Raw genomic sequence first — 25,680 nt, 5'->3', positions numbered from 1 at the left:
GTTGTTAGCCCACTACACCGAGCCGTCCCTCATATAGTAGTGTAAGACTAGAGGGAAGGCAGCTAGCCATCACCACCTACTACCAACTCTTGGGCTACTCTTTTACCAACGAATAGTGGGATTGACCGTCACATTATAACGCCCCCACGGCTGGGAGGGCGAGCATGTTTGGCGCGACGAGGATGCAAATCCGCGACCCTCAGATTGCGAGTCGCACGCCTTACGCGCTTGGCCATGCCAGGCCATATATGAATTACTGATCATTTATTTATTAGAGATTACAAACAACCGGATAACTGATACAGCTATCCATCTATGTCTTGGGTTTTACACTCTTTTCAAATCTTTCAGCACACTTCAATATTGGATTATGAATTGTTACTGAAACGATAAAAATAAAAACAAAATAGTATAAGTATTATTTATACAACTTAGACAGCTACACCCAGTAAGAAAATGTTACGATTAAATTTGTTTATTATACATAATAGTAATAATCTAAGTCGATTTCGTGATTAACAATTAAACTAATGGTTGAGACTATGTAGTTTTTAAAAGTACACGTATGCAACACTGCCTTCACACATAACGTTATTGGTTTGATTGTTAGAGTTTTGAATGAAAATAAGGTAATTTAAATATATTGTAATTATTTCGTGAAAATGTGACAATGCTGGTTGAGGATGAATACTTTGTCAAGAAACTGTAGACAGGTTTCTTTATCAGAAGGTAGTATCAGTTGTGAGTCATTTTGGATAGGTCTCTACCATGTTTACACAAGGGGAATGGTGTAATTGTTGCCCATCCTTCTCGGCAAAATTGTTTCAGTTCTGACAAATTCGTTGGGGATCATTGATGAACTACAATCTTCAAGTCATACCAACATTTTTTTATTGGATTAAAATCAGGACTTTGACTGTGCCAGTCCAGGATATTCATTTTCTTCTTTAGGAACCACTGCAGTATGGCTTTAATTTTGTGATTCATATCATTGTTGTCCTGCTGATTATTGGGTAACTCATGCAACTTTATCTCTATGATTTACCGGTACGTAACATCTCTCATCTTCCCCTCTATTTCGACAAGCTTCCCAGTTCTTGTCGATGAGATATATCCTCATATCATGATGCTGCCTCCATCATGCTTGACAGTTGGGTTTGTTTGTTTGTTTGTTTGGAATTTCGCACAAAGCTACTCGAGGTCTATCTGTGCTAGCCGTCCCTAATTTAGCAGTGTAAGACTAGAGGGAAGGCAGCTAGTCATCACCACCCACCGCCAACTCTTGGGCTACTCTTTTACCAACGAATAGTGGGATTGACCGTCACATTATAACGCCCCCACGGCTGGGAGGGCGAGCATGTTTAGCGCGACGCGGGAGCGAATCCGCGACCCTCAGATTACGAGTTGCGCGCCTTACGCGCTTGGCCATGCCGGGCCAACAGTTGGGATAGTGTTAATTGGGTGATGTGCTGTATTGGGCTTGGGCCAGAGGTAATGCTTTAAATTTAGAACAAAAAGCTCATTTTTTTCTCACCTGACCACAAATTCTTCTTTCACGTACCCACAGTATATGATTTGTCGTAAGCTCTAAAAGAAATCTGAAATGACTCTTTATCAGTAATGACTTCTTTCTTGCAACTCACCCATATAGGTCAGCTTTGTGTAGAAACCGGGATATTTCCGATGTATGATCGTTGACTCCCATCTCAGACATAGAACTTTACAAATCTTCTAAAGTCATTGTTGGTTTCACATTAGTAGTTCCAACCAGTTTTCTGCTTGTTCGGTTGTTTAGTTTGGAAAGACAGCTTAATTTGTTTTAGTGATTGGGTGGTATGAAGTACATTCCAACTTTTAACCATAAATTTCACCGTACTGAAGGGATAATGAGCGACTTTGAAATTTTATTGTAACCTTATTCTGATCTGTACTTCTCTACCACTTTATCTCTGACTTGTTTGGAAAGTTCCTTGGTGTCTGTAGTTGGTTTGTCGTATCACTCTGTGAATTGTGGATTTAACAAATGCATTTACTCTAAACTCAACTTAAACCACTTTGATTACATGCAGACATATCTTTACACTAATGTTTGACCTTTCAAACTAACATGTTTCCACTTGGGTTGTCGTAGCAAAGAGGTTGAATACTCATGCGATTGTGAATATTCTAATATTCTCAGTTTGGATTAGGTTGTGTAGATTCAAAATATAATGTCCCATTTGAAAATTTCATAGTTGTAAGCCCAGATGGCAAAAAATTGGAAATTTTGTAAGTGTTGAACTCTTTTGCAAGAAGCTGAACATGCATCAGAGCTAAATTTATGCACATAATTATGATCATAGATAATTAAACGTAACGTTAAAAGATATTACTTACAATGATAAAATTATATTTTTTACAATGGTTAAAATGTATTAAGTGCATGTATTAAATGAAATTTCGGCCGTAAATCCAATAGAAATTTCTGCCGTCTGAGGAGACTTAGGTTACACTAAATTCATGCTGAACTAACAATGCAGAAGAATCATTATAACTGCAAAATAAGCAAAAAGTTAAATTTGAAATAACAAACAGTAATATAGATATATTAACTATTTCAAAAAAATTGTGTTCTCACTGCAGTATAAAGTTCAGATTGTTTCGGCAGCATAGTTCCTTTTTTTGTCCTAAGACCATAAATTATCTTAACAATTTAAGATATACTGAATGTAATAATAATAATAATATTAATATTGCATTGAGTATCTTAAAGAATGATTATTATAGCTTGTCTTTGTTTGTTAGTAAGTATAAAGCTATCTAATGAGTTACCTGTACTCTTCTCACCGCGAGTATCGAAACCCGATTTTTAACGTTCTAAACTCTCTAGATTTATCGCAAAACAACACTGTGTTGTCCTAACTGGGATAAAATCATTTCTTGTTTTGAGCGTTGTGCAAGTAAAACATATTACAGTCTATTTATATTAATCCTAAATCTGTAAACGTAGCTAACAAAATTAAATAATATTTATAATAATTATAATAATAAGAGAAATTAAAATTAGTTATCATAAACACAATAATCAGTATGTTAATCAAGGTACCTTAGAGAAACGGTAGAATACAATTAAGTTATTATTGCTGGTAGCATATAAATACGTCTTGGGTCAACTTTATGTCATTCTAAATAATTCTATTACGAAATAACTGAGGAAGATTACACATGTTACGTCATGCTAGTTGTAACATTTTTGTTGACCGTTTATTCACTGTAAATTTTATGTAACTCTGACTTGGAATAGACAAGTTCGAATAATGGCCACTAGGGTCACGTAGATTCTTGGTGTTTGCAAATGGACAGACATAAAAAAACAGAGAAAACTCTAATACAGAGACAAAGTTAACAACTAGTTAAGCTTGTTTTAAAACTTATTCTGGCTAATTAATCCCTTCAATTAGTTCTTCATTGATAGAGATCAGACAGCATGATTGATACATGAAAAAGTCATTAAAAGTAAACTCTACAGCACTCGTTTAGCTATATATTTGTTCAAGCTATTGAATATGCTTTTCTTCGAGACATTAATAACAATCCATACACAGAGGAACATTTATAGCAGTCAATTTTACCAAAGGCTTGAAAAAATATTTTGAGAATATCTTCATTAACATAATCGTGTTTTATTTCTTGTTATACTAAACAATTTCAGTTCTCTTACTGTGTTTTAACGTAAAGACTACGACATGATTATTGTTTGTATGTATGATCTACCCATTTATTAAACTTTTTTATATATATAACGAAAATAAAGATACCCTGCCTACTTATGCAAAATACCCTAGGGAAATTCACATGTTTTCTAGTGATTACATTATTTGTTATACGAGTACATCCTCAGCAGGATAATTGGCTTTTCTGGAATATTTGGGATAAATCCTAGAGATTCGTCCATATTTGATGTTTACCTAAGATGAGCTTGAAAAAAAAGTTTCTGTCATGAAATCATAAATAGCCCTTTTCAATGTTACTAAAACTATTTTCTTATCATAAAATTACCAAAAATATTCCGCACGAGAAATAAGGATTAGGCCAATCCGATTATATTGTTGAAAGAAGCTTCATTCTTGGAGACATTTGAAACAACTTAACTTTCTCTTACGCTAATATGCGGTCATATTTCGTGTTTTCTATCTTCTAGAAGATATAGAAATCTTACTATGTCTTATAATGTTCATCTTTGCAAACGTTGATCTTGAGAGAAAGAACATTGGAAAGTTCGGCACCATCCGTCCAGCGAAGAGAACTGCTTTATCATCGGCGAAGTACGCGAGCTCTGTCTGTGATTTCTCATTACAATAAATATTTTAGTTGGTCTATAAATTAAAATTGTCTGGTATCTTTATTATTTAGTCCTGAGTCCCGAAGAAAAATATTGATTCAGTTATGCTATTACAACCATTTTTGATAGTTATTGGCAAATCTGCTGCTAGTGCATATTTATCTTTCTGATACAAGTAAGATTATCTAAGAACAACACTAGTGTGCAATGACTGTTCTTAGTACGGCCTTTGAACTCTAAAAGTGGGGTAAATCTGAAAAAAATCCTTACCATTTGCATTCGGTATCATAATATTACGCACTATAACATATCCAAAATCTAAGAACATCCACATTGGAGAAACATTTTTATAATCAAATGAGTAAAAGTGACTTTTGTAATTCTTCTCCAATCTACTAAACTACGAGACTGATTTTCAGCCTGAAAAAATGAAATCATAAATTGTAAACGTAAATTAAATTTCTCTGAAAAAAATTGTAAAATACAAAAATTACAAGGGACAAAAAAGTCTTTCTTGTATTTGTAGCTTCACATGTGGTTCGTTGTTGTTAAGCCCAACACAACCTGACTTGCCGCTAAATCACTAGGGACAGCTTTGTAAAAATCTATAAATTTGACAAATTAAAAGGGTAAGAGTTAGCTTTAATGTACTTTTTCATTATATAAATAACTCCAGGTGAAGCTGGTCTTGCATAAATTGAAAGGCTTCTTATTTCTCTGTAGGGTCATTTCCTGGTAACGAATCAGATAATGGAAACCACGATCAAAAGTTATAAAAACTCTTGACAGTTAAAATAGGCATTTAGATATTGAAAAACAAACAAAGGAAGAAAAACTTCTGCATTTGAAAACTCAATATTCCATAAATTATTTAATTACAAACTGCTATGAATAGAGCTATGGAATGGCTGAGGGTAAGATATATATTCAATTAGTGAACATAAATATCGTTATATCGAGTACACATTTTGATATTGTTGCCTGTAGTAAAACGTTACCCTGTGAAAAAATATTGTAAAGAAACATTGTGTAAAAGAAACAATATGATTAATTGAACTTCACTTTCAGAAGGTTAACAAACACAAAAATACATACAGGTCTAGAATGGTGTGAGATTTAATTAACAAATATGGACCAAAACAGCACTTGTCCGTAATGCAAAGTGTGATGACAAACATATTTAAAGTAGGTCTCACCAAAACGTGAAAATTAGCATCTGTATAAATTATGAAGACACACGATACAGACCCTCGTTCATTTTAGTTTTGACCCTAGAAGAATTATCATCTCAATATTATTATCCTTAAGTTGGAGAGTTATTAGTTGACTTGAAGTCACGAACCCAGATGGTTGGATGGTTGAATAAGTAAATATAAAAGTAAATACTTTTTACTACTTATAGACACAATTCTGACAGCTCAAAAATATTGCTCAAAGACAAAACCAAGATCATTCACGGGTTATAACTCAGCAGATATCTGTTATGTGCCTCTTTTGTTCTGGCGAAACAGATCATTTGCGTCAATCTAACTCTTTTTGTATCTCTTTACGGCAAAAAGATGTTGATATCGTCTTCAACTTCATGCAGGATGTTAGTTGAACGATAACCCTATGTAAGAAGAAAGTGTTAGAGTGCCTTTGATCCCCTGAACACATGAAGGAGCAGTTGAAGTTATGTTACAGAGCCATGTTTTTTTAAAGATATACCAAGATTCGATGTACAATGTAATGAAAAAAGTACATTTATCTGGTGGGAACATGGAACACTCACCAAACCCATGAATATTGTGGAAAGTAATTGATATAATGATTGGGTTTTGAAAAGTGGCAGGAATCTATTTGTGTGGATGTGTCGATCTCCATATGTTTGAAGGTGTTACTGAAATCCCGAAGCACTACGCTAAACTATATGCAAATGCAATAGATGATAAATTCCAATTAACTAAAGATAAAGTTCGTCCATACGAGCATGTGTTATCATCTAGTGACTGCAAGGTCAAATCACAGTCTATAGGAATTAACCTGCACGTTTTCATGACTTCAGTCCCACAAAACATGTTTGAGATGTTCTAAAAAGACATGTTGTCTGTTTTTGATTTGACCACTTTCAATAAGATAACACTTCAAGCTATTAAAACTCCTTGGACATGTTAATGGACTCTTTTTGCCTTCTGCTTTCGTAAGTCATCTTATAAACAGTGTGTAAAGGTGCTGTGAGTCGTGTATATTGAGTATCTTTTACTCGTTGTTTCCAATGTTTTCCTGGACATTCGTGAAACATTAACTTTAATTTCTTTTCGCTACGTGCATGTATACTCCACACTTGGTGAATAAAGCTTGTATTATTTTGCAATTATTTATATTTTAGTTTTTGTTAACTTATGGAAATTAGCGTAAATACATAAATCTGCAAAATTTACTGAAGCCGCCATGTAGTTGATATTATTGCAGTCTCGACACCTAGAAATTGATCAAAACTTTGTTTGCAAAACAAAACTGTGATTGTCTATAAACATATAAATTTCATCTTTTATTGAATATTATCTTTAATTTTTTTCCACCTTCTTCCTTGGACAGTCCCGGCTCAGTATGGCCAGGTGGTTAGGGCTTTCGACTCGCAATCTGAGGGTTGCGTATTTGAATCCCCATCACATGGGGGCGTCATAAAGTGACGGTCAATCCCACTATTCGTTGGTAAAAGAGTATCCCAAGAGTTGACAGTGGGGTGGGTGGTGATGTTTAGCTGCCTTCCCTCTAATTTTACACTGCCAAATTAGAGACGGCTGGTATAGCTCTGTTGTAGATTTGCGCGAAATTCAAAGAGAAACAAACGAGCATTCATGAGAAGTCTTACACGGGATTAATCCAGCTAAAACGTTTGTGATGTGACTGTGCTTCAAGTAAATTTGGAACTAAATTCCCATTAGACTAAAAATTGTTTCTTATTTAAAATTTTAGAAACTTTTATTGACAAAAGATTGCTGTAGCTGTATTGTTTCTGTATTCTGTATCAACTTGGAAGTTATAAGTTTATGACAAAGTTAAACATTTGGTTAATGAACAGGTGCTGATAAAAGTTATATTAAAGAAACGAAAACTTCGTAATCAATTGAAATTTTACGGGTTGTATTGTCTAAATACCAGAGAATGCACAACAATATTTTAAATTAAGTTAAAAAATGGAACATTACAATAATTTTAATAGTAATCAGCTTTTTTTTCAGTACGATTCTCAGAAAAAATTAGCCATCCATTTTTTACTTATAATGCTCTTTATTGTGGATTATTAAAATTATTCTCAAAAAAACTTTCTGGTGTTACTAACGATATTAATTTTTAGCCAAAATTAGTTTTAAATTTTTAGTAATTTTATGTATAATAATGTTATAGAATGTACAGAGTGCGTTTTATTTTTAAAAAGTCTCATTCTGAACCACATAAGCTTTAGAAATTTAATAAATGTTTTTGAGTAAATAACATCTGTCCATTATAATAACGGGTTAAAAGCATATTAAGAATGTATATGAATATTTAAAAATGCCACATTATCTAGAGATTAAAAACGTTTTCATGTTTTCTTCTGTTCTAAAACTATTTATTCTGTCATATGATAGAACATAAACGACTTTTAAAGATAGAAATTCATGGTAATATGAGAGCAGAATTGGTTACATATTTATTATAACTAAAACAACCATTATTTATATATTCTAGATACAACATCGCTTTCTTTATCTTAACCTACGTTCTTCCCATTGGATCAATGGCAGTTGCCTATATCTCGATGTCCAGAGTTCTTTGGCGTCAATCTGTTGATGGTGTCACTAACCAAATCCAGCCAGAAGCCGTCAAGTCAAAACGCAGGGTAAGAAAACTTGTTATCATTAGTGAAAATCCACTGCTATCAGGTTTGTAAGAAACTTTCGTATCACATGTTCTTATTACGATTTAAACGTCTAAAAATTAGAAAATTATTATAAAACAAGCTAACTACAGATATTCTTTCTCCACATTCCTCTTCCATATTTGGCTTTTTCTTCAGATAATTTTAGATTTTTTTATCACTATCTGATTTATTTTGTATTGTGCAGATTATTATACTATTATTCAACATTGAAATATTTTCACCTGCCATCTTAATAGGAATGTAATATTTAGTAAGAATGTATAAATATTTTTGTTTTGGAATTTCGCACAAAGCTACTCGATGGCTATCTGTGCTAGCCGTCCATAATTTAGCAGTGTAAGACTAGAGGGAAGGCAGCTAGTCATCACCACCCACCGCCAACTCTTGGGCTACTCTTTTACCAACGAATAGTGGGATTGACCGTCACATTATACGCCTCCACGGCTGGGAGGGCGAACATGTTTAGCGCGACGCGGGCGCGAACCCGCGCCCCTCGGATTACGAGTCGCACACCTTACGCGTTTGGCCATGCCAGGCCTATGTATAAATTAAAAAAAAAAATTAAAAATTTAGCTAGCTCTCATCATTGAAACATCAGATTTGTTGTTTTGTTTTTAATTTAGCGCAAAGCTACACGAGGGCTATCTGCGCTAGCCGTCCTTAATTTAGCAGTGTAAGACTAAAGTCCCTTTAGTCAGCAGCTACTCATCACCACCCACCGCCAACTCTTGGGTTACTCTTTCACAAAGGAATAGTGGGATTGACCGCCACATTATAATGCCCTCACAGCTGAAAGGGCAAGCGTGTTTGGTGTGATGGGGATTCAAATCCGCGACCCTCAAATTACGAGTCAAACGCCCCATCCCACCTGGCCACACAGGGCCCACACGTCGAAAATAGAATAATTACCACATAAAGTAGAAATATCGCGTTAAGATTTTCCATGCGTTTTGGCGTAGTGAATCTATTTCAAATTCAAGATTTTTGGTTCCAGAATATGCGATTTTTTTTATGGACAGTTTCATCTTACACAGAGCAAGAGACCAAGGATTATTTTTAAGATAAATGAATTACTTAGTATTTTAATTTCATGTAATGTCTAATTATTTTATTTTCATGAATTTTAATGATGTAGACAAACACTACGATGAATAAAATTATATATATTTCAATAAAACATTTTTTGTTAGCGACTTTCCATAAAATTGTTGATAACTGTGCTTAGCTCTGGACATTTTAGTATATTAAATAGTAATAATATTCATTATGTACGAAAGAATAAATATATATGTTGCCACGTCTTCGTGCGTTTTGTATATATATATATCATAACACTGTTAAATTAGGGACGACTAGCGCAAATAGTTCTCGTGTATCTTAAAAACAAACAAACAATATTTTTATTGCCCACCTGTTGAATCAATTTCGTCGTTTGTAGAACTCGTTAGTAAGCCAGTTATTTTGGATATTTACGAGTAAAATCTAAACGTCTTTTCACTTAGTTAGCATTTTTTGAAACTTATGTTGTATTAGAGAGTGGCTTCTCCTATATTGATCTCTTGTATGTTTTGGGCTCAGTAACTTCTCCAAAGTTCATATTTTTCTTTGTTAAGGTGGTAATTTATGAAATTCCTTCTATTCACAAAGCTTTGCTCTCAAGTTCTAGAAATTTCCAAAGAATAAACTCAACAAATACGATGAAATGCATCTAAACTTGAGTTCGGTATCAACCAGAGCCCATATTATTAATAACATTATGTAACACAAATTTTGTTCTGGATAGTATGTGTTATTTCTTACTTGCTTATGTTGTAAAAGTACAGAAAATGGCCATTATTCCCTTCAAACTTCGCTTTTGTGACCTGGATAATGAAATTTAGAAATTAGCCTATTTTTATGTAAAAACCAGCAAACATGCACATTTTTATTCATATAAGGTCTGAATAAAACAACAAATGAATCAAGATTACATAGATTTATAGTAAAGTTATACAAAAATGTTTGGAAGTGAGTAGTTTTTCCAGATTTGCGACTGCAATGTAAATCACTTTCACGTATCAGCCCCCAAATATAGTGTCTCATAGGCTGCAGGATGTCCCTGAAAGTCCATATCCTTAACGCTCATCTTGAAAAATTCAAGGGAAATATGGGAGCATACTCAGAGGAACAAGGCGAGCGCTTCCACCAAGATATACTGGGCTTTCAGAGACATCCTGCAGCCCATTTTGCCGTAGTTCTCACCAGAACCTCAACCAGTTCTACATAATTTTCGGCCTTGTGATTGCCCAAGAAGCTCCAAACGACTGCGACAAAACTGCCTCAAGGTTTTTGTCCTTCCTACTAAGCTTCTTGGGGAATTCTGTCCACTCCAGAATCTTCTTTATTTGTGGTTCAACGAATACACCAGCTTTGACCTTTGCCTCAGACAGCTTAGGGAAGAAGTCTCGAAGGTACTTGAAGGCTGGAAACTCCTAATCAAAAGCTGTGACAAATTGTTTCATAAGAACCAATTTTATGTGCAACGGTGGGAACAACACCTTTTGAAGGTTCACTAGCGGCTCACACTTGAGATTGTGTCTCCCCACAGAGAACTCGGTCCGTTGTGGCCAGTGCTTCCTGTTGTAGTGCGCTGCGGTGTCCCAAAGGCAAATGTAACAGAGGAACTTGGTAAAGCCTCCTTGGAGATCCATCAGGAATGCCACCATTTTGAAGTATCCGATAACCTTCCAGCCATATTAATCATACTTTAAGTCTCCTAGCAAGTTCTTGACGCTGTCGTATTCCTCTTCAAGGTGCACCGAATGAGCTAAGGTAACAGACGGATACTTATTCCTCTTATGGAGCAGCACAGCTTTGAGGTTTCTGGATGAGCTATCAATAAAAAGGCACCACTCTTGCGGGTTACAGGCAATTCCAATTGCCTCGCACAGACTGGATATATTGTGGCAAAAGCAGGGTCTATCTTGACAAGTGAAGAAACTTGAAAAATGTCGGTGATGCTTCCTGTGGCTTGCGACTTGCATACTTTTATCTAACAAATCCCACTCCTTAAGACTAGATGTCAAAAGCTCGGCATTCGACTTTATTAGACCAATATCTCTGATCAAGTCATTGAGGTCTCTTTGGTTGGGGTAGTATGGGTTTCTCTCACGAGCTGCATCTCTGAAATTGTAATCTGGATCTTCAACGCCTACCTCCTCTTCTGATAAGCTGCCCTCTTCTGAGGATGGCTGCTTTTTCTCTGACTCAGTGAGTAGAGGAAGCTCAGGGCAGTGTGGCGCTGGGGGAATGGATGATAAAAAGGTCGGGATACATGATAACAGATGCATTCTTGCCAGCCCGACGTTTTGAAGGGTCCACCATGTAGAAGTAGCAATTGCTTGAGTTGTCAGTGGGTTCACTCCAAATTCTTGGAATAGCGAACTCCATGGCTCTCTTTTCCCCTCTGTACCATCCTGCAAAAGAGCAAAATAAAATTGTTATTATGAAGAATAAATTTATTTCGTCTACAGCTAATGTGTAAAAGGTTCATGCAAAATATTTTATATGTGATATTTTTTTCTATACTATTGGAACTTTAGGAAAAATAAAAAGATATTTAAATTTTGACACGTCTACAATTTGTATAATATAAAATCTTACCTTTCAAGCAAGCAAAAATTGCCCGTCTTACCTTCAAGAGTTTTTTGCAGTGCTCGCAGGTAAAATGAGGTGTCCAGGGTTTGTCTTGATCCCCAACAGGCATGTCAAAATATGCCATGTAGGCTTCACACATTTTAGCAGATGCTGTCACAGAGCACTTTTTCACTCTTGTCTTGATAAATTGGCCACATACTTAGCAAAATGCGTCTGGAGAATGCTTGCAGCTTCTTGATGTCATCTCTGATAAAATAAGATAGGTCTATGAGTTCACTTAGACAGCTAGAACTAAACTGAAGTGGTGAGTGGTGAGCCCCTATATATATATATGTATATATTATATGGAAAGTTCTAGAAAATTCTGAAAGGTTTTTGAAAATTCTTATAAGTTCTACAAGATTCTAGAAAGTTCTTGAAAATTATTAAAAATTCGAGAAAGTTCTCTATCAGCTACTCAGCACTGAATTTACCTGGAATGTTTTGGAAAATGGGTATATTTGAAAATTTCATTACCCAGGTCACAAAAGCAAAGTTTGAAGAGAAAAATAGGTCTTTTCCATTTACTTTAGGCATAAGCAATTGCGAAATAATACTTTCTGCCCAGGAACAAGAAAATGTAAAAATTTTGTTACATAGTGTTATCATTTTATAAAATGTTCCTTGTGATTCAGCGGCAAATTCAAGCGCTCACACCGCTAAAAAGACTCAAAGTATGTTAGAAAAGAAAAACGCCCAGCAGTAAATGAAGATATTTATTGTGTTATTTCATTGCCTATAATTATTTTAAGTTGCACTTAGTATTTCATTTTATTTTACGTCAATTAGATTTATTTGATTAGGATCTTAATTAAAAATTCAGCGTACATTTTCGTGTGATTTATTCTATAATACACATTTTAATTTAATTTCAAGTTTTAACCTTTATTCTTAAATATTTAAGTTTCATGGATAGCAGAATAGTCGAAACTCTTGAATTATTTCACTAAAACGTACTAAAAATAAAATTAAAGAACAATAAAATGATTTTACATAATAACCCTAGAACAGAACCGTTCCGTTTTAATAATCGCAGAAAAGGAAATTATACATATCTTAATGTTATATATATCTTTATCGAACAGAGTTCTGTGGCAGTGAAAATATTTCATACAAATATTACGAACATATAACATTATAACTAGCGTCTAGTTCACCAGGTTTTGTTGTTTTTTTGCGCGAAATATGTGATATTAGTGGATTGTAAACAAAAATACCGACGAAGAAAAAATTGCTTGCGTGTCTTTCTGAGAACTCTGCTTATTAGTTCCATTTATGATCATGTGTGTTAATGTATGTTTATCGAAGCATCGCAGACAGCACTGATTCGTGTACAAGATATAAGTTGACAGACTTTCTAGCCGTGGAAAACAAAAACAGAGGAGAATAACTCATATTCCCAATAAAAGGTAAAATAAAAAATATAAGGATAAACTGGAACTCTCGGTTCTTCCAATAAAGAGTAAAGTGGAGAATATAGCAACGTATTGCAATGCTTTTATTTTGTGTATCTTTCTGAAAAACCGACCGATAGTGTCATGTGTGTTTTTTTGTTTATAACTCGTCCCAAAGTGATGACGTCAGAAAAGAACCAGCTGTGCGTTTCCATAGATGTATAACTGTTAGTGGTGGCGCTTGAGCCTTATTGGGTGGGATGTAGATTAATAAAGTCTAATCACATCAACTAGACATAGTCGTGGATAGCGAAGTTAAACTTTATTTCAACTCGTATCAACGTGATAAGGAAAAAAGTTCTTCGCAGACTTGAAATCGATTTTCAGGGGATTAAGACGGATTTACACAAAACTTTCTTCGATAATTGGTTATTTTAAAAGTTTATGACAATATTATACCATATATTATTTCTCAAACGTTAGATAGTTAGAGAATTAAAAGCTCCAGTCAGTTACTAAAATTGATATACTTATATTTTCTGAAATATTAGATAAAATGAAATGAGATAGTTTTAGTCAATTATACATTATTTCAATAAACATTATTATGATTTCTTCTTATATTATTTCTACTGATAACTTCCACAAAATTTAAGAAATTAGAGAAACTAACCAGCAAAAACAGAGCTCAATATCTGATTAAAGATGTTGACTGGCTGCTTTCCTTCCATTCTTTCTGTTACCTCTACATTAAGGATAGCTAGCACAAATAGTATTCGAACAGCTTTGCCCTAAAATTCCAAAACCAAAAATCAAAAATCTGCACAGTCTACAGCTATTACTTTGCTACATATGAAATTCACAACAAAGTATTAATTGAAAGTTTAATAACACTTTTCAACGCCAAAATACTTAATATTTCTCCATCTATAATATACATAACATATAGCTAAAGTATCTCTTAAATTTGTTTACATAAAAAAGTTTTATTCTCTATGTTACTCTAGAAAACTCGTTGTCATGTTCTTTATAACTATTGTATTGCATAATCTCGTACACCATTAAAACCTTGCGCGGATCGATTTGGAGTATTTAAGTAAAATGAATGAAGAAAAACAGAAAAACAGGCAGTTTACTTCAAAATAGATTTTTTTTTTTTCAGGCCATACACGTTGAGCTATTTTTGACTTGAGAAAAAATAATAGAAATTAACAATTAATGTAAATATAAAATAGGAAATATAAAAGATATAAATTTAAAATAAAGCAAATAGCCACTTATATTATTACTTACCATAAAGTAGATCTTTCAATACATTTGTTTCATTATGTTATTAAAAACAGCTATGTGCATCATGATTTACCATAATGTAAATTAATCATTGCAACTGGAGAGTTTAAAATTTATCATCAATGACTACCATATCGAGTAAATGTATTAGAAAGACTATCAGCAGATGTATACGTATTTATTTATTACATAGTAATTTACATAACAAAGAACAATGATAAAATAAAACGTAAATAAGTAATAAGAGAATAAGGTCCGACATGGCCATGTGGTTAAGGCATTCGACTGGTAATTTGAGGGTTTGGGGCTCGAATCCCCGTCGCACCAAACATGCTCGCCCTTTGAGGGGAAGGGACGTTATAATGTTACGGTCAATCCCCCTGTTCTTTGGTAAAAGACTAGCCCAAGAGTTGGCGGTTGGTGGTGATGACTAGCTACCTTTCCTCTCGTCTTACACTGTTAAATTAGGAATGGCTAGCGCAGATAGCACTCAAGTAGCTTTGCGCGAAATTCAAAACAAACAAATAAGAGAAAAATAAAAAAACACAATAATACAGACTTGGGGTGTTTTATCGTCTTGATTTTTTTTTTACATGTTCTACAATAACTTTTGTACGCTGAATCCGAAAACGATACCCACTTTTTTCATTGCCTGCAGAGTTTTCACAAAAAATCTTATGTATATTCACACAAGTAAACTATTTTCATCAGAATCGGAGTCACAGTCGTTATGCTTGAAATGTTACAACCAGTAGCTATAGATTTCTCTGGACAAATCGCGACGTGAATCTCAGAGATCATTCTAGAACCCACGAGAAACACCACTAGTACATAAAAGTTTAACAGACCTTATGACGTGTCATTTCTGTGAAGGTATCTTGTAAAAACGAATGCGTAATAACTGAGGCCTTACCCAAATAAAATGTTTATCAGGTTGTTTTTGTATTTACACAAGTGATGGAACGAAACCGAGAAACAGTTTTGAGTTGCCAGAGTACTTTTATTATTTAATAATGAATAATGTTTGTTATGACTGAATATTAAACTAATCACATTATAACACATGTGAAAGAACGGCAACGTTTATCTTACAGTTACTTTTAAATTAAACATATTATTTTTCATGGATCACTGTGCATCACCATTTTGATACCAGTAGTGACAATGTAAGACCTTGAAATTACCTATTTATTTGCGTTGTTGGTGAACTGATACTAATTTGCAGTACAGACTGTTAGTTTGGTTTGTTTTCAACTTCGCGCAAAGCTACTCGAGGGCTATCTGCGCTAGACGTCCCTAATTTAGCAATGTAAGACTAGAGGGGAGGCAGCTAGTCATCACCACCCACTGCCAGCTCTTGGGCTACTCTTTTAACAACGAAAACTGGGATTGATCGATCGTAACTTTATAACGCCCTTACGGCTGAAAGGAAGAGCATGTCTGGTGTGACGGGGTTTCGAACCCGCAACCCTCGAATTACGAGTCGAGTGCCTCAACCACCTGGCCATGCAGGGCCTACAGACTTTTAGCAAGTTCAAAATCAAGGCATATACATTGTTGAAAAGATTGTCTTGGAGTTTGACTGTCCTATTAAACTTTTTTTTTTCTCATTTATGTATTTGTGAGGCTTTACCTACCTTTTTTATTTAAAACACATCAAGCTTCTACGTGAGCTGGACTTACCTCATATTATTATTCTATTTATCTCAAAAGTAATCAGAAACATACACCCTAGTGGCCCAATGGTAAATAAGTGTGAGAGTTTACAACGCTAAAGATAGCGGGGCGATAACCGAAGGAGGCTCATTGCAGCTAGCTCTTTGTATAGTTTTGCCCTTAAAACAAAACAATAAACAGAAACATGCCCATACAAATACGTCCTCTTACGACAGTTGAGTGCAACTAAGCAAATGTGTCTAATGCGGTGATGTAACCAGAGATATAAATGTGTTTAGCTGTGTCAATTAAGCAGGTTCTTAGTGTTGTTAATAATGCAAAATATTACAATAGATTAAATTCATATTTCAGAAATTGCATAAACGTCAATAATATTTAATTTCTTTACCAACATATTTATTAACAATTTTAATAAAATAACACCTGTCTTTGACATAACGGTTAAAAATAAAGTAGACGAATACCATAATAACTTGTTAATGAATTTTTCTTCTTATATTCTAGAAAGTTCTCGTTGTTTTATCACTAGACGTACTGAAACTAAACATCTCTTAGATTTCCGGATAATGTAATTTTGTACTTATTTATAACAGAACGATAGCCGAACTTATCCACATTAAGTTCATTCATAATAGTCATTAGCAATACATGTGTATGTGTTACAGTAATTAAGACTGATTACTTCATAAGCGACCATAACTCGTTTTTATATTGTAACTCCACAATAAATTAATATTAACACTTTAACTGTTAGATAAACAAATGTTCAATGAATCGTACATGGTCAGGAAATATGTGCTTATATCTTTCTTCTGCATGGTTTTACTTCATTATATTTACTGACGAATTCTGTGAGTTTGCTGACTTTTTGTTCATATGTGGCAGAGGTAGGGAGACACTGGGGGTACATGGCCTCCCTCAATTTCAAATCTGTTCCGTCTCCTACGCTTTAGTTCAGCAATTCCCAATCGCCGGACTAAAGAAACATCCGATAAATGTATAGTTCTTCCCAAGTAGATATATGCAAACAGGATTAAAATATCTACAAGTGTTTAGATATTTGATAGAGTTTTCTAAATCCCGTGTGAATATATCTATAAGCCATGTAATGTAACTTAGGTCTTTATACTTTAAACTTGTTACTCTTATCCACTATAGTACGTAGGCATATCACGTGTTTGCCATCTACCATCTTGTTTATTTCTAACGAGCCTTAATAAGCTTATATTAGGTTGAGAAATAATTCGTGAGCGTTTTTAAATAATTTCATTCAAGCATTACATGCAAGACTATACAATACTTCAATGCATGAACACATTACACCCAAAACATTTATTATGATACTTTATTTCATGTAATACCTAGGTATATAGTATGCAATGTTTTAAACGAAATTGCAAGAAATTAAATGCGAAAAGCAGATGGTGTCGAAAATGCTCGATTTTGTCCACTTGACATTCCATTTAATGAGCTGAAAATGAAAGCAAAAATTAAAGACATATGAAAATCAAACACATCATCTATTGGAGCAAAAAATTATCTACCAAATGACATGAAATATTTTGCGAAAGCGTTTCATTTATGAATATATTTTTTTAACTTGAAAAAACGCTCACGAATTATTCCTCAACCCAATAGATTAAAAGTTTCGAAATCACTGAGTTAATTAATTAAAAAGATTTTAAACTGTGCTAATATACACGTAAGGTTAACTAATTGGATCGAGGGTCAGTGAACTCCGTATTAATCTTAGAAACTTAAGCTTAAAAGTTAGACATGATTTTATTATCAACTGCTGTTTAAAGTAAAATTGATTATAGTGAATATTAACTTCCAATCACAACAAGCTATTTATTCGAAGCAAAACTAAAACTCAACCTGTGAATCAAAACGATTAATTAATTATATATTTTATTACATTTTTGCATGTAAAAACTATAATGTGTTATTTTGTCAGTTGTTAATGATGTTTGTAAAAGTCGTCTGTTATATGAATCACTTTAATGAGAAACATCTTGCGAGATCGTTTACTGTTTGAGTGTGAATGCTGAGAGAAAGTGTTTAATTGTTGTTTTTGTATGTGTTATCACGTAGGAAGTGAGTTTGTCTTCTGATGTATTTACTTCAAAACTGCAGCCCATAAACAAATATAAGTTCTATTATAACAAATATTGTAAACCTAAACACTGAAAACAAATAGAAACATCAATTACTGGAAAATATATGTTCTTTGTTTTTATATAATATAATTTTAGTAAAGAAGTAAAATAAAACATTAATTTATGGCTAGCGAAAACTTTATCAACAACAGTATACAAGTTGACCAAATATAGAGATTTTCTTTAAAACCTAACAATTACAGTATACTACATTTCGAATTTGTATCATTCATTAAAGTCTCGCTAGTTTTAACCAATCAGTAGCACCAGCTATCTACGCAACTACTCTTAACTGAACACTGAGTTGACTGTTACAGTTATTACGAACCCACAGCTGAAAGTGCAGAGTGTGTTCGCGGCATATCATGATTCGAATGTTAGATCCTTAAACTGACAACTCGCCAATATATCCACTATGGTACCTAGGCATACCACGCGTCTGCCATATACCATCTTGTTTAATGTGTGCTTTTTTAAAACATTGTTCATTAACGCAGACATATATAATCTAACATAAAAAGCTGGTCGAAAAGAAGCTAAGTTATTTTCGTCATAGACTGATATTATTCTGGGTTATTTACGTAGGGACTTCTGTATTGGAAAATACTTCTGTAAAGTTGTATATACTATGTATAAATAGTCAGATGATTTCTCAACAATATGTCTTTCTTATCTTTCCTTGGAACTGATCATCAGTGAGGTGGGTAGCACAAGTGTCAAGAATAGCATTATTGTTTCGTCTATTCGCTGTAGTATTGTCTCAGCCTCGAACAGTTTTTTAACACAACTTCTTGACATCTATAGAGACAACCAGCTAACTCCAGTAAAGGTTTCGTTCGTTGTGAATAAGCTTTTCAAATTATTTCTGCGACCTAAATAAACGTTGTTTCATTTTGTTATAATTTGTTTCTATTTCCTTTTATATCTTCAAGCTCGGTTAAAGTTCAAGAGTTCAAATTCACCCCGTGTTAAATTTTCTCTCAGACCTCCTGTTATTTTCTGAAGCTTGCCTGTTAACTCTTAAGGGAAGTCAGCACACCTAATAACATCAATCACTAAACTTCATCAAGTTTGAAAATCTCAAGAGAAATGAAGGTTTTGGATTTTCGTTTGAATATATTTCTTTATCTGGCGAGGAGCTTTCTGAAATATTTCCGTGTCTTGTGAATTTCCACAGAACCAGTTATGAGAAAGAGCTTATATATTTATTCTTATTTTATACTGAGATATACAACTTTTGCGAAAATTTCGATATTAGACTTGGGTGTTTACTCAAACCTGTGAAAACACAGCACATTTTTATCTCCTGGCTTCAAAGAAATGAATAATTTTATTAATTTAGTGGAAGTCTTGATTGTTGAAAGGAATAGGAGTTCAGTCATGTAAGCCTAAATATATTCAAATAAATGCCTTAAAATTATATGTTTAAGGATATTACAGTTAATGTGCTTATTTATGTAAGAACAAACATTAAACCTGATGAATAGCCTACAAGAGAAATTTTGAAAAAAATATTCAAAAACTAAAAACAAGTTTGGTACAAGATACGAACGTTGTGTAAAATCTTTTCACTTTCGCTTAATGTATAAATGTTTGTTGAATCACCTAAGTTTATACTACCGTTAATTAGACACTTATGCGTGTGTGTGAATAATGGTTTATTGCGAAAAACAGCATACTATATATAATCGGTTTTTGTTTTTTATCATAGTTGAATTTCTACACGATCACATAAATATAATTATGTTTATAAATTGCTTTATTTCAGGGAAACCCCAAGATCGATGTATGCGACGACGAGAATCGAGATTCGAACCTTTGTTATTTTGTTAGAAAGACAGAAGTGGTATCCATTCATCTGGTCTTTCATTGTTAGGCTTTGGATGAACTATTTGAATGATTTTAAAATGCATAGCCAGATTTTATTGACTTGGGTGTTTGAACAATGGTATATAAACCGCACACGTGAAAAATAAACACCTATAAAAAAGTAACTGATAACACATTCGGTCAACTTCACCCAAACAAGTGGATAACTAACTTGGCTTTCTAATAAGATAAATTATAATCTAATCCTGTGTTTTAATAAGAAAATGGTCGTATATTAGTAGAATAAATGTAGGATGAAGCTAACTAGCGCCTAGTAATCATAAGCATAAATATAAACAATAAGTAACTAGCTAATATATAAATTTAATAGCCATGGGAACGATTGATATCTGATCTCACAACCTACCCATAACATATAATTTTTCAATTTTACTTATAATTTGTTCAGAATGAAGTTTTAAATATGAATTTATAAATGATAAACGCGTATTAAAAGTTCAAACATTAGAAACAAATTTGTATAGGTATTTAATCTTTCATTAATAAACTTGAACTAATTTGATAGTTTTAAAATATTTCCAGAAAGATTATTTTCCATATAAATAACTTTTTGTGGTAGCTCAGTAGTTAACTTGAAGACGACTAATGCGCATATTTAGTTTTTGATCCACGTGGTGGTAACAGTAAAGATGGTTCGTTGAACAGCTTTAAGCTTTACTTGAAAAAGAAAACAACACATATAAACGTCACTTATTTAATTTTATCTTTAAACATCACGTAAAAAGCTTCAATAAAAATTAGTATTATCTATTTAAATATATGCCTAGCTTTATACTCATGACCATGACATGTATAGATTATATCTTTAACGTATTGTTTTCTTCTTTATCAGGTGGTGCGAATGTTAACCGCTATTGTGGTGATATTTGGAGTTTGTTGGCTACCTTACCATATCTACTTTCTTTATACCTACCATGACAAGGAACTCGTGAAAGCCAAGTTTGTTCAACATCTGTACTTGGCTATCTACTGGTTAGCTATGGCAAATGCTATGTTTAATCCACTAATCTATTTTTGGACGAATCAGAGGTAAGACAGATACTATGTTTGACCTGCTTTTGATTGATCAAGTAGCAACAGTTTTTTTTGTTTTTTAGCAAACCATTATGGTTATTTTTATACTTGTTAGACACCCCTAAGTAAAATAATATATGTTTAATTCTCATTTATCTAACGTTGTACGATTCATAGATGTGAAAAAATATGAATCTTTGTGTCTTAATATCTACTATGAAACCAATCAAACGTAAAAAAATGCTATATTTAGCCTCGTAGACATGTCTACTGTTATATCATTTAAAGTTTCGAAAACCAGCTATAAACGTATCTTCAATCCCTCAAATACTATGTTTAGGACAGGTATTTTTGCCGCGGTATAGAAAATCATGGAATGGACCTCAGTTTGTTTGTTTGTTTCAAGTATAAACTTTCAGCTCTTAGCTTCGTCATCTCTTGACCGATTTCAGCTTTAATTACAGATTTGGACTCAGGAAGTCAAACCTTTTCGATTGACGTATCTGATCTCGCTCAAGATCTAAAGATCAATTTGTTCTAATCCTGTCTAAATGATTTAAATTTGAGGATAAGCTGGAAGAGATTATGAGGACTAATAAAACTGAATCGGATATACGCACGCTCCACGCAAGGTATTGCTGATGAACAAATATATAGCTAATAAAACATGCCTCACAGATGATTTTACTCTAATCCTACCTAAAATAATTAAATGCTGCGGCTGTTGAAGATTCCCTCTCGCTGAAGAGTTTAACCACAGAAAGTATCTTTTTCTGTCCAATTTGGTTTCAGAGATATGGTACGTTCTATTTATTACAGATGGCATTTTTCATGGCATTCACACAACCTCAGTCTTACGCAATTGATGGCATAAAACATTCATGGGTATACAAACGCTTCCCACCAAACTCGTGCACTTTATCGGAAAATGAAAAAAAAAAAAAAATCTCATCAAGCCATTGAATTTGTATGTATGCTCTTGCCATAATTCGTTTTGGCTTTAAAAAGTTTTAGTATTATTAGACGTTTCTTATTGATGATACCACTATAATAATCCATTTTGTGCAGTTATGTTCGAGTTGTTTTGACAGAGAGTGGTTGATACGAGCTAACCTAAAGCTCTGCACACGGCACACTTTTGACACAGCAGTTTCTTGTTTTGGTCGCTCTACTTGCTGCTAATACTATTTGTCAGGATCTGTCAACTTAATTTTTCGACCACTGTCATATTTGTCTTATATAATATAATTGTTTGTTGTTTCTGATGCTCATACGGATACCACTTTCTGATACTTTTCCCAGAATACATTATTAAGAATCCAAGTCGATTTGGTTTAAAATTGGGTCTTCTGAGAAACCTAAAAGAAAATATTAGAATATTTCTTTAAAAAACAAAAATTGAAGTTAAGACAAATTATATAGAGTAAGTCACTGTGTAGAAAAGATGTCACATGATTTTACTTTCTCCTCTTAGATACCAAACCTCAGAGTGAAACAGATGATTCCATTATTTTGTACAATTCTGTACCAATAAATAAAGCTATTCCGTTTTGAAATTAAAGTAAGTTATTATCATCTGGAAAAAACTCTCACTAATTTTCATCCAGCACAAGGTTACGATTTCTTATTCGATCTGGCCCGGCATGTTCAGGTGGGTTAAGGCATTCGACTCGTAATCTGAGGGTCGCGGGTTCGAATTCCCGTCGCACCAAACACGCTTGCCCTTTCAGCCGTGGGAGTGTTATAATGTGACGATCAATCCCACTATTTGTTGGTAAAAGAGTAGCCCAAGAGTTGATTGTGGGAAGTGATGACTAGCTGCCTTCCCTCTAGTCTTAAATTGCTAAATTAGGGACGGCAAGCGCAAATAGCCCTCGATTAGCTTTGTGTGAAATTCAAAAACAAACAATCTTATTCGATTTAACCAACATTTTTCTAGATAAAAAATTAATAACTATTTACTTTGTAACCAGTTAAAAATCATTAAATTTATTCATTAACTTATCAAACAATCAATAGTGTAGGTATTTAATCTAGTGTAATTCACTTTGAAAAACTGCATTAGAAACAAATTTTTAGAGAATTTTCCTTTAATCGAAAAATTTATCTTTCTATAAATGTGGCATCCATTTCGAAATGTTCTATTTTTATTATGCATTCTGCAACAAAGAAAGAAACAACAGAACTGTTCTCAGATGTTTATAAAGATTAAAATAAAAATTCAAAATAACATCTAATCCTATTTCTTGGTAATAGGAAATGTTTCTCGATTATTTTCTTTGTAGTGAATGTAACATGTTCTGAAATGTACGGATATCTTGGGCTTTACAAAATGGGCGGCATTTCTGAGTTTATTTTATACGTTGTTCACCGACAATATATATTCACCTTAGAAGAATCATCCTAGTGAGAAAAACAGACAAGGTTTAATTAAACACGTAAAAAAATAAAAACGCTGTGAAGAAAATACTTTCGAAACCCATTTAATTAAATATTTAACTTAACAAACGCAGTAAAGTTTCCACTGTGTGACCGTTATAATAACATAAGAAAGCCTCTACTATAACACATGATATTCTTAACATACCTAAGGCTAAACTACAAAACTGAATTTAAAAAGAGCTTATATATACATATATTAAAATTTTGTGCTATCTTTCCTTATTCAATTATTCATGAAAGACCTAATATATTGGAAACTTTAAATATTTTAAAACTTTCTGTTATATAACAGTGATATTAAGTAATTCATATTACAACTGACTGAAGAACATTCTGCTCATATTATTTGTGTTTTTGTAGTTAAGCACAAAAACTAGACAACGGGCTACCTGTACGGGTGTCCACCATGAGTATCTAAAGCAGTATTTTAACTGTATAATGCTACAGAGTTAACGCTGTGCCACTTGGTTTTCTCAACGAACTTCACTACCTAATCAGTTCCGTAACGTGTGAATCTGATATTATAGATCCAACTGCTTATATATCATTGAGTTATTTAGAGATTCAAGAATAATAAACTACCAAAATATTAAACAAGGACTAATAAGGAATTAACAAGGACTGCTCTTTTAAAATTCTAAATTGCAGACATTGTAACATACTTTGTAATGTCGCTCGCAATTTTTATTTTGTTGTTGGTTTGCGTGGTAACTATTGAAGAAATACATAATTTAAAACAGCGTTAGTTCTGGACAAATATTAATCTTAATATGGATATTTATATAGACTTAAAAACTACTGGTGTTCCACTTTAAGTTAGCTGTGCTCAGAAACCTAATTTAAGCTCTTGCGAGCAAACAGTTTTATTATGAAAAAACAAGAATGTTTACAAGTGAGTTTTTGTAGAGAATGAACGAGTTCTATTTGATTCATAGTCTATTTGTTTTTAAAATATACATTACAATATTGTTTAGAGGCAGTAGGAGTGTTTTTATGTTCGTTTGTTAATTTCGCGCAAAGCTACACGAGGGCTATCTTCGCTAACCGTCCCTAATTTAGCAGTGTAAGACTAGAGAGAAGGCAGCTAGTTATAAATACCCACCGCCAACTCTTTTACCAACTAAAAGTGGGATTGATCGTCACATTATAACGCCCCCACGGCTGAAAGAGCGAGCATGTTTGGTATCACAGGAATTCGAACCTGCGACACTCGGATTACGAGTCGAGTGCCTTAACCACCAGGCCATGTAGGGTTTAACAAAACATAATGTTTTCATGCAAAGTGTAATTTTAACATGAATAAAGTACGCACAAAGGTTACTGAGAAAATGTGTGAAAAGCATCAGCTAATGTGGTAACATTGATCGTTACACAGTAAATAGCTATCCGCAGTTTCTCTTGAACATGATCCGAGTTTCGTGGAGATAATTTCCAATTTACTTCAGTAAGGTAATAAATGGGAGTCTGTTAAATAAAGAAAATGTAAACAAAATGTTGAAAAAGCAACAATTTCACCAGCAATAAAAATGCAGTTTCTAGCCTTTGCATCTTTGTTTAGAAACTGGGTAAACGTTTTGGGATATGTTATTTCATAAGTTGGTAATATTTGTGGATCTTAATTTACCAGTTAAAGGTTTGTATATCATAAGAAATGTTACACTAATTATTACAAGGGAACCATTGTACATTGCTTAAGAAACAATTCTCAAACACAGTGCAAAAAGTGTCTGTAGTTTGCAAGAAGCAAGAATTACATAAACAATGCAAAATGTCAACAGGATTTCAGTAATAACATTTCAGTATTAACTCTAAGTTGTATAATATCTCTCTATGAGGCTTAAAAATGTAAGGGTTTAACTTACTTTTCAAAAATATGTTAAAACACTTGTCGTAAGTAAATTAAGTTCTACA

General features: G+C 33.4%; 1 protein-coding gene across 1 annotated transcript in view; it reads left to right on the top strand.

Moving 5' to 3' along the window:
- Positions 1-25,680, top strand: part of LOC143228093 (tachykinin-like peptides receptor 86C) — a 77,565-nt gene that overhangs the window by 42,424 nt on the left and 9,461 nt on the right. The window contains exons 3-4 of the mRNA XM_076459420.1: positions 8,036-8,186; positions 21,146-21,342. Coding sequence (XP_076315535.1) covers positions 8,036-8,186; positions 21,146-21,342 — 348 coding nt within the window. The remainder of the gene's footprint in view (positions 1-8,035; positions 8,187-21,145; positions 21,343-25,680) is intronic.

The sequence above is a fragment of the Tachypleus tridentatus genome, chromosome 10 (assembly GCF_004210375.1).
Source record: "Tachypleus tridentatus isolate NWPU-2018 chromosome 10, ASM421037v1, whole genome shotgun sequence".
NCBI classification, from domain to species: Eukaryota; Metazoa; Arthropoda; class Merostomata; order Xiphosura; family Limulidae; genus Tachypleus; species Tachypleus tridentatus.
Note: the sequence above shows the minus strand (reverse complement) of the source record. Positions and strands in the feature narration are given on the sequence as shown.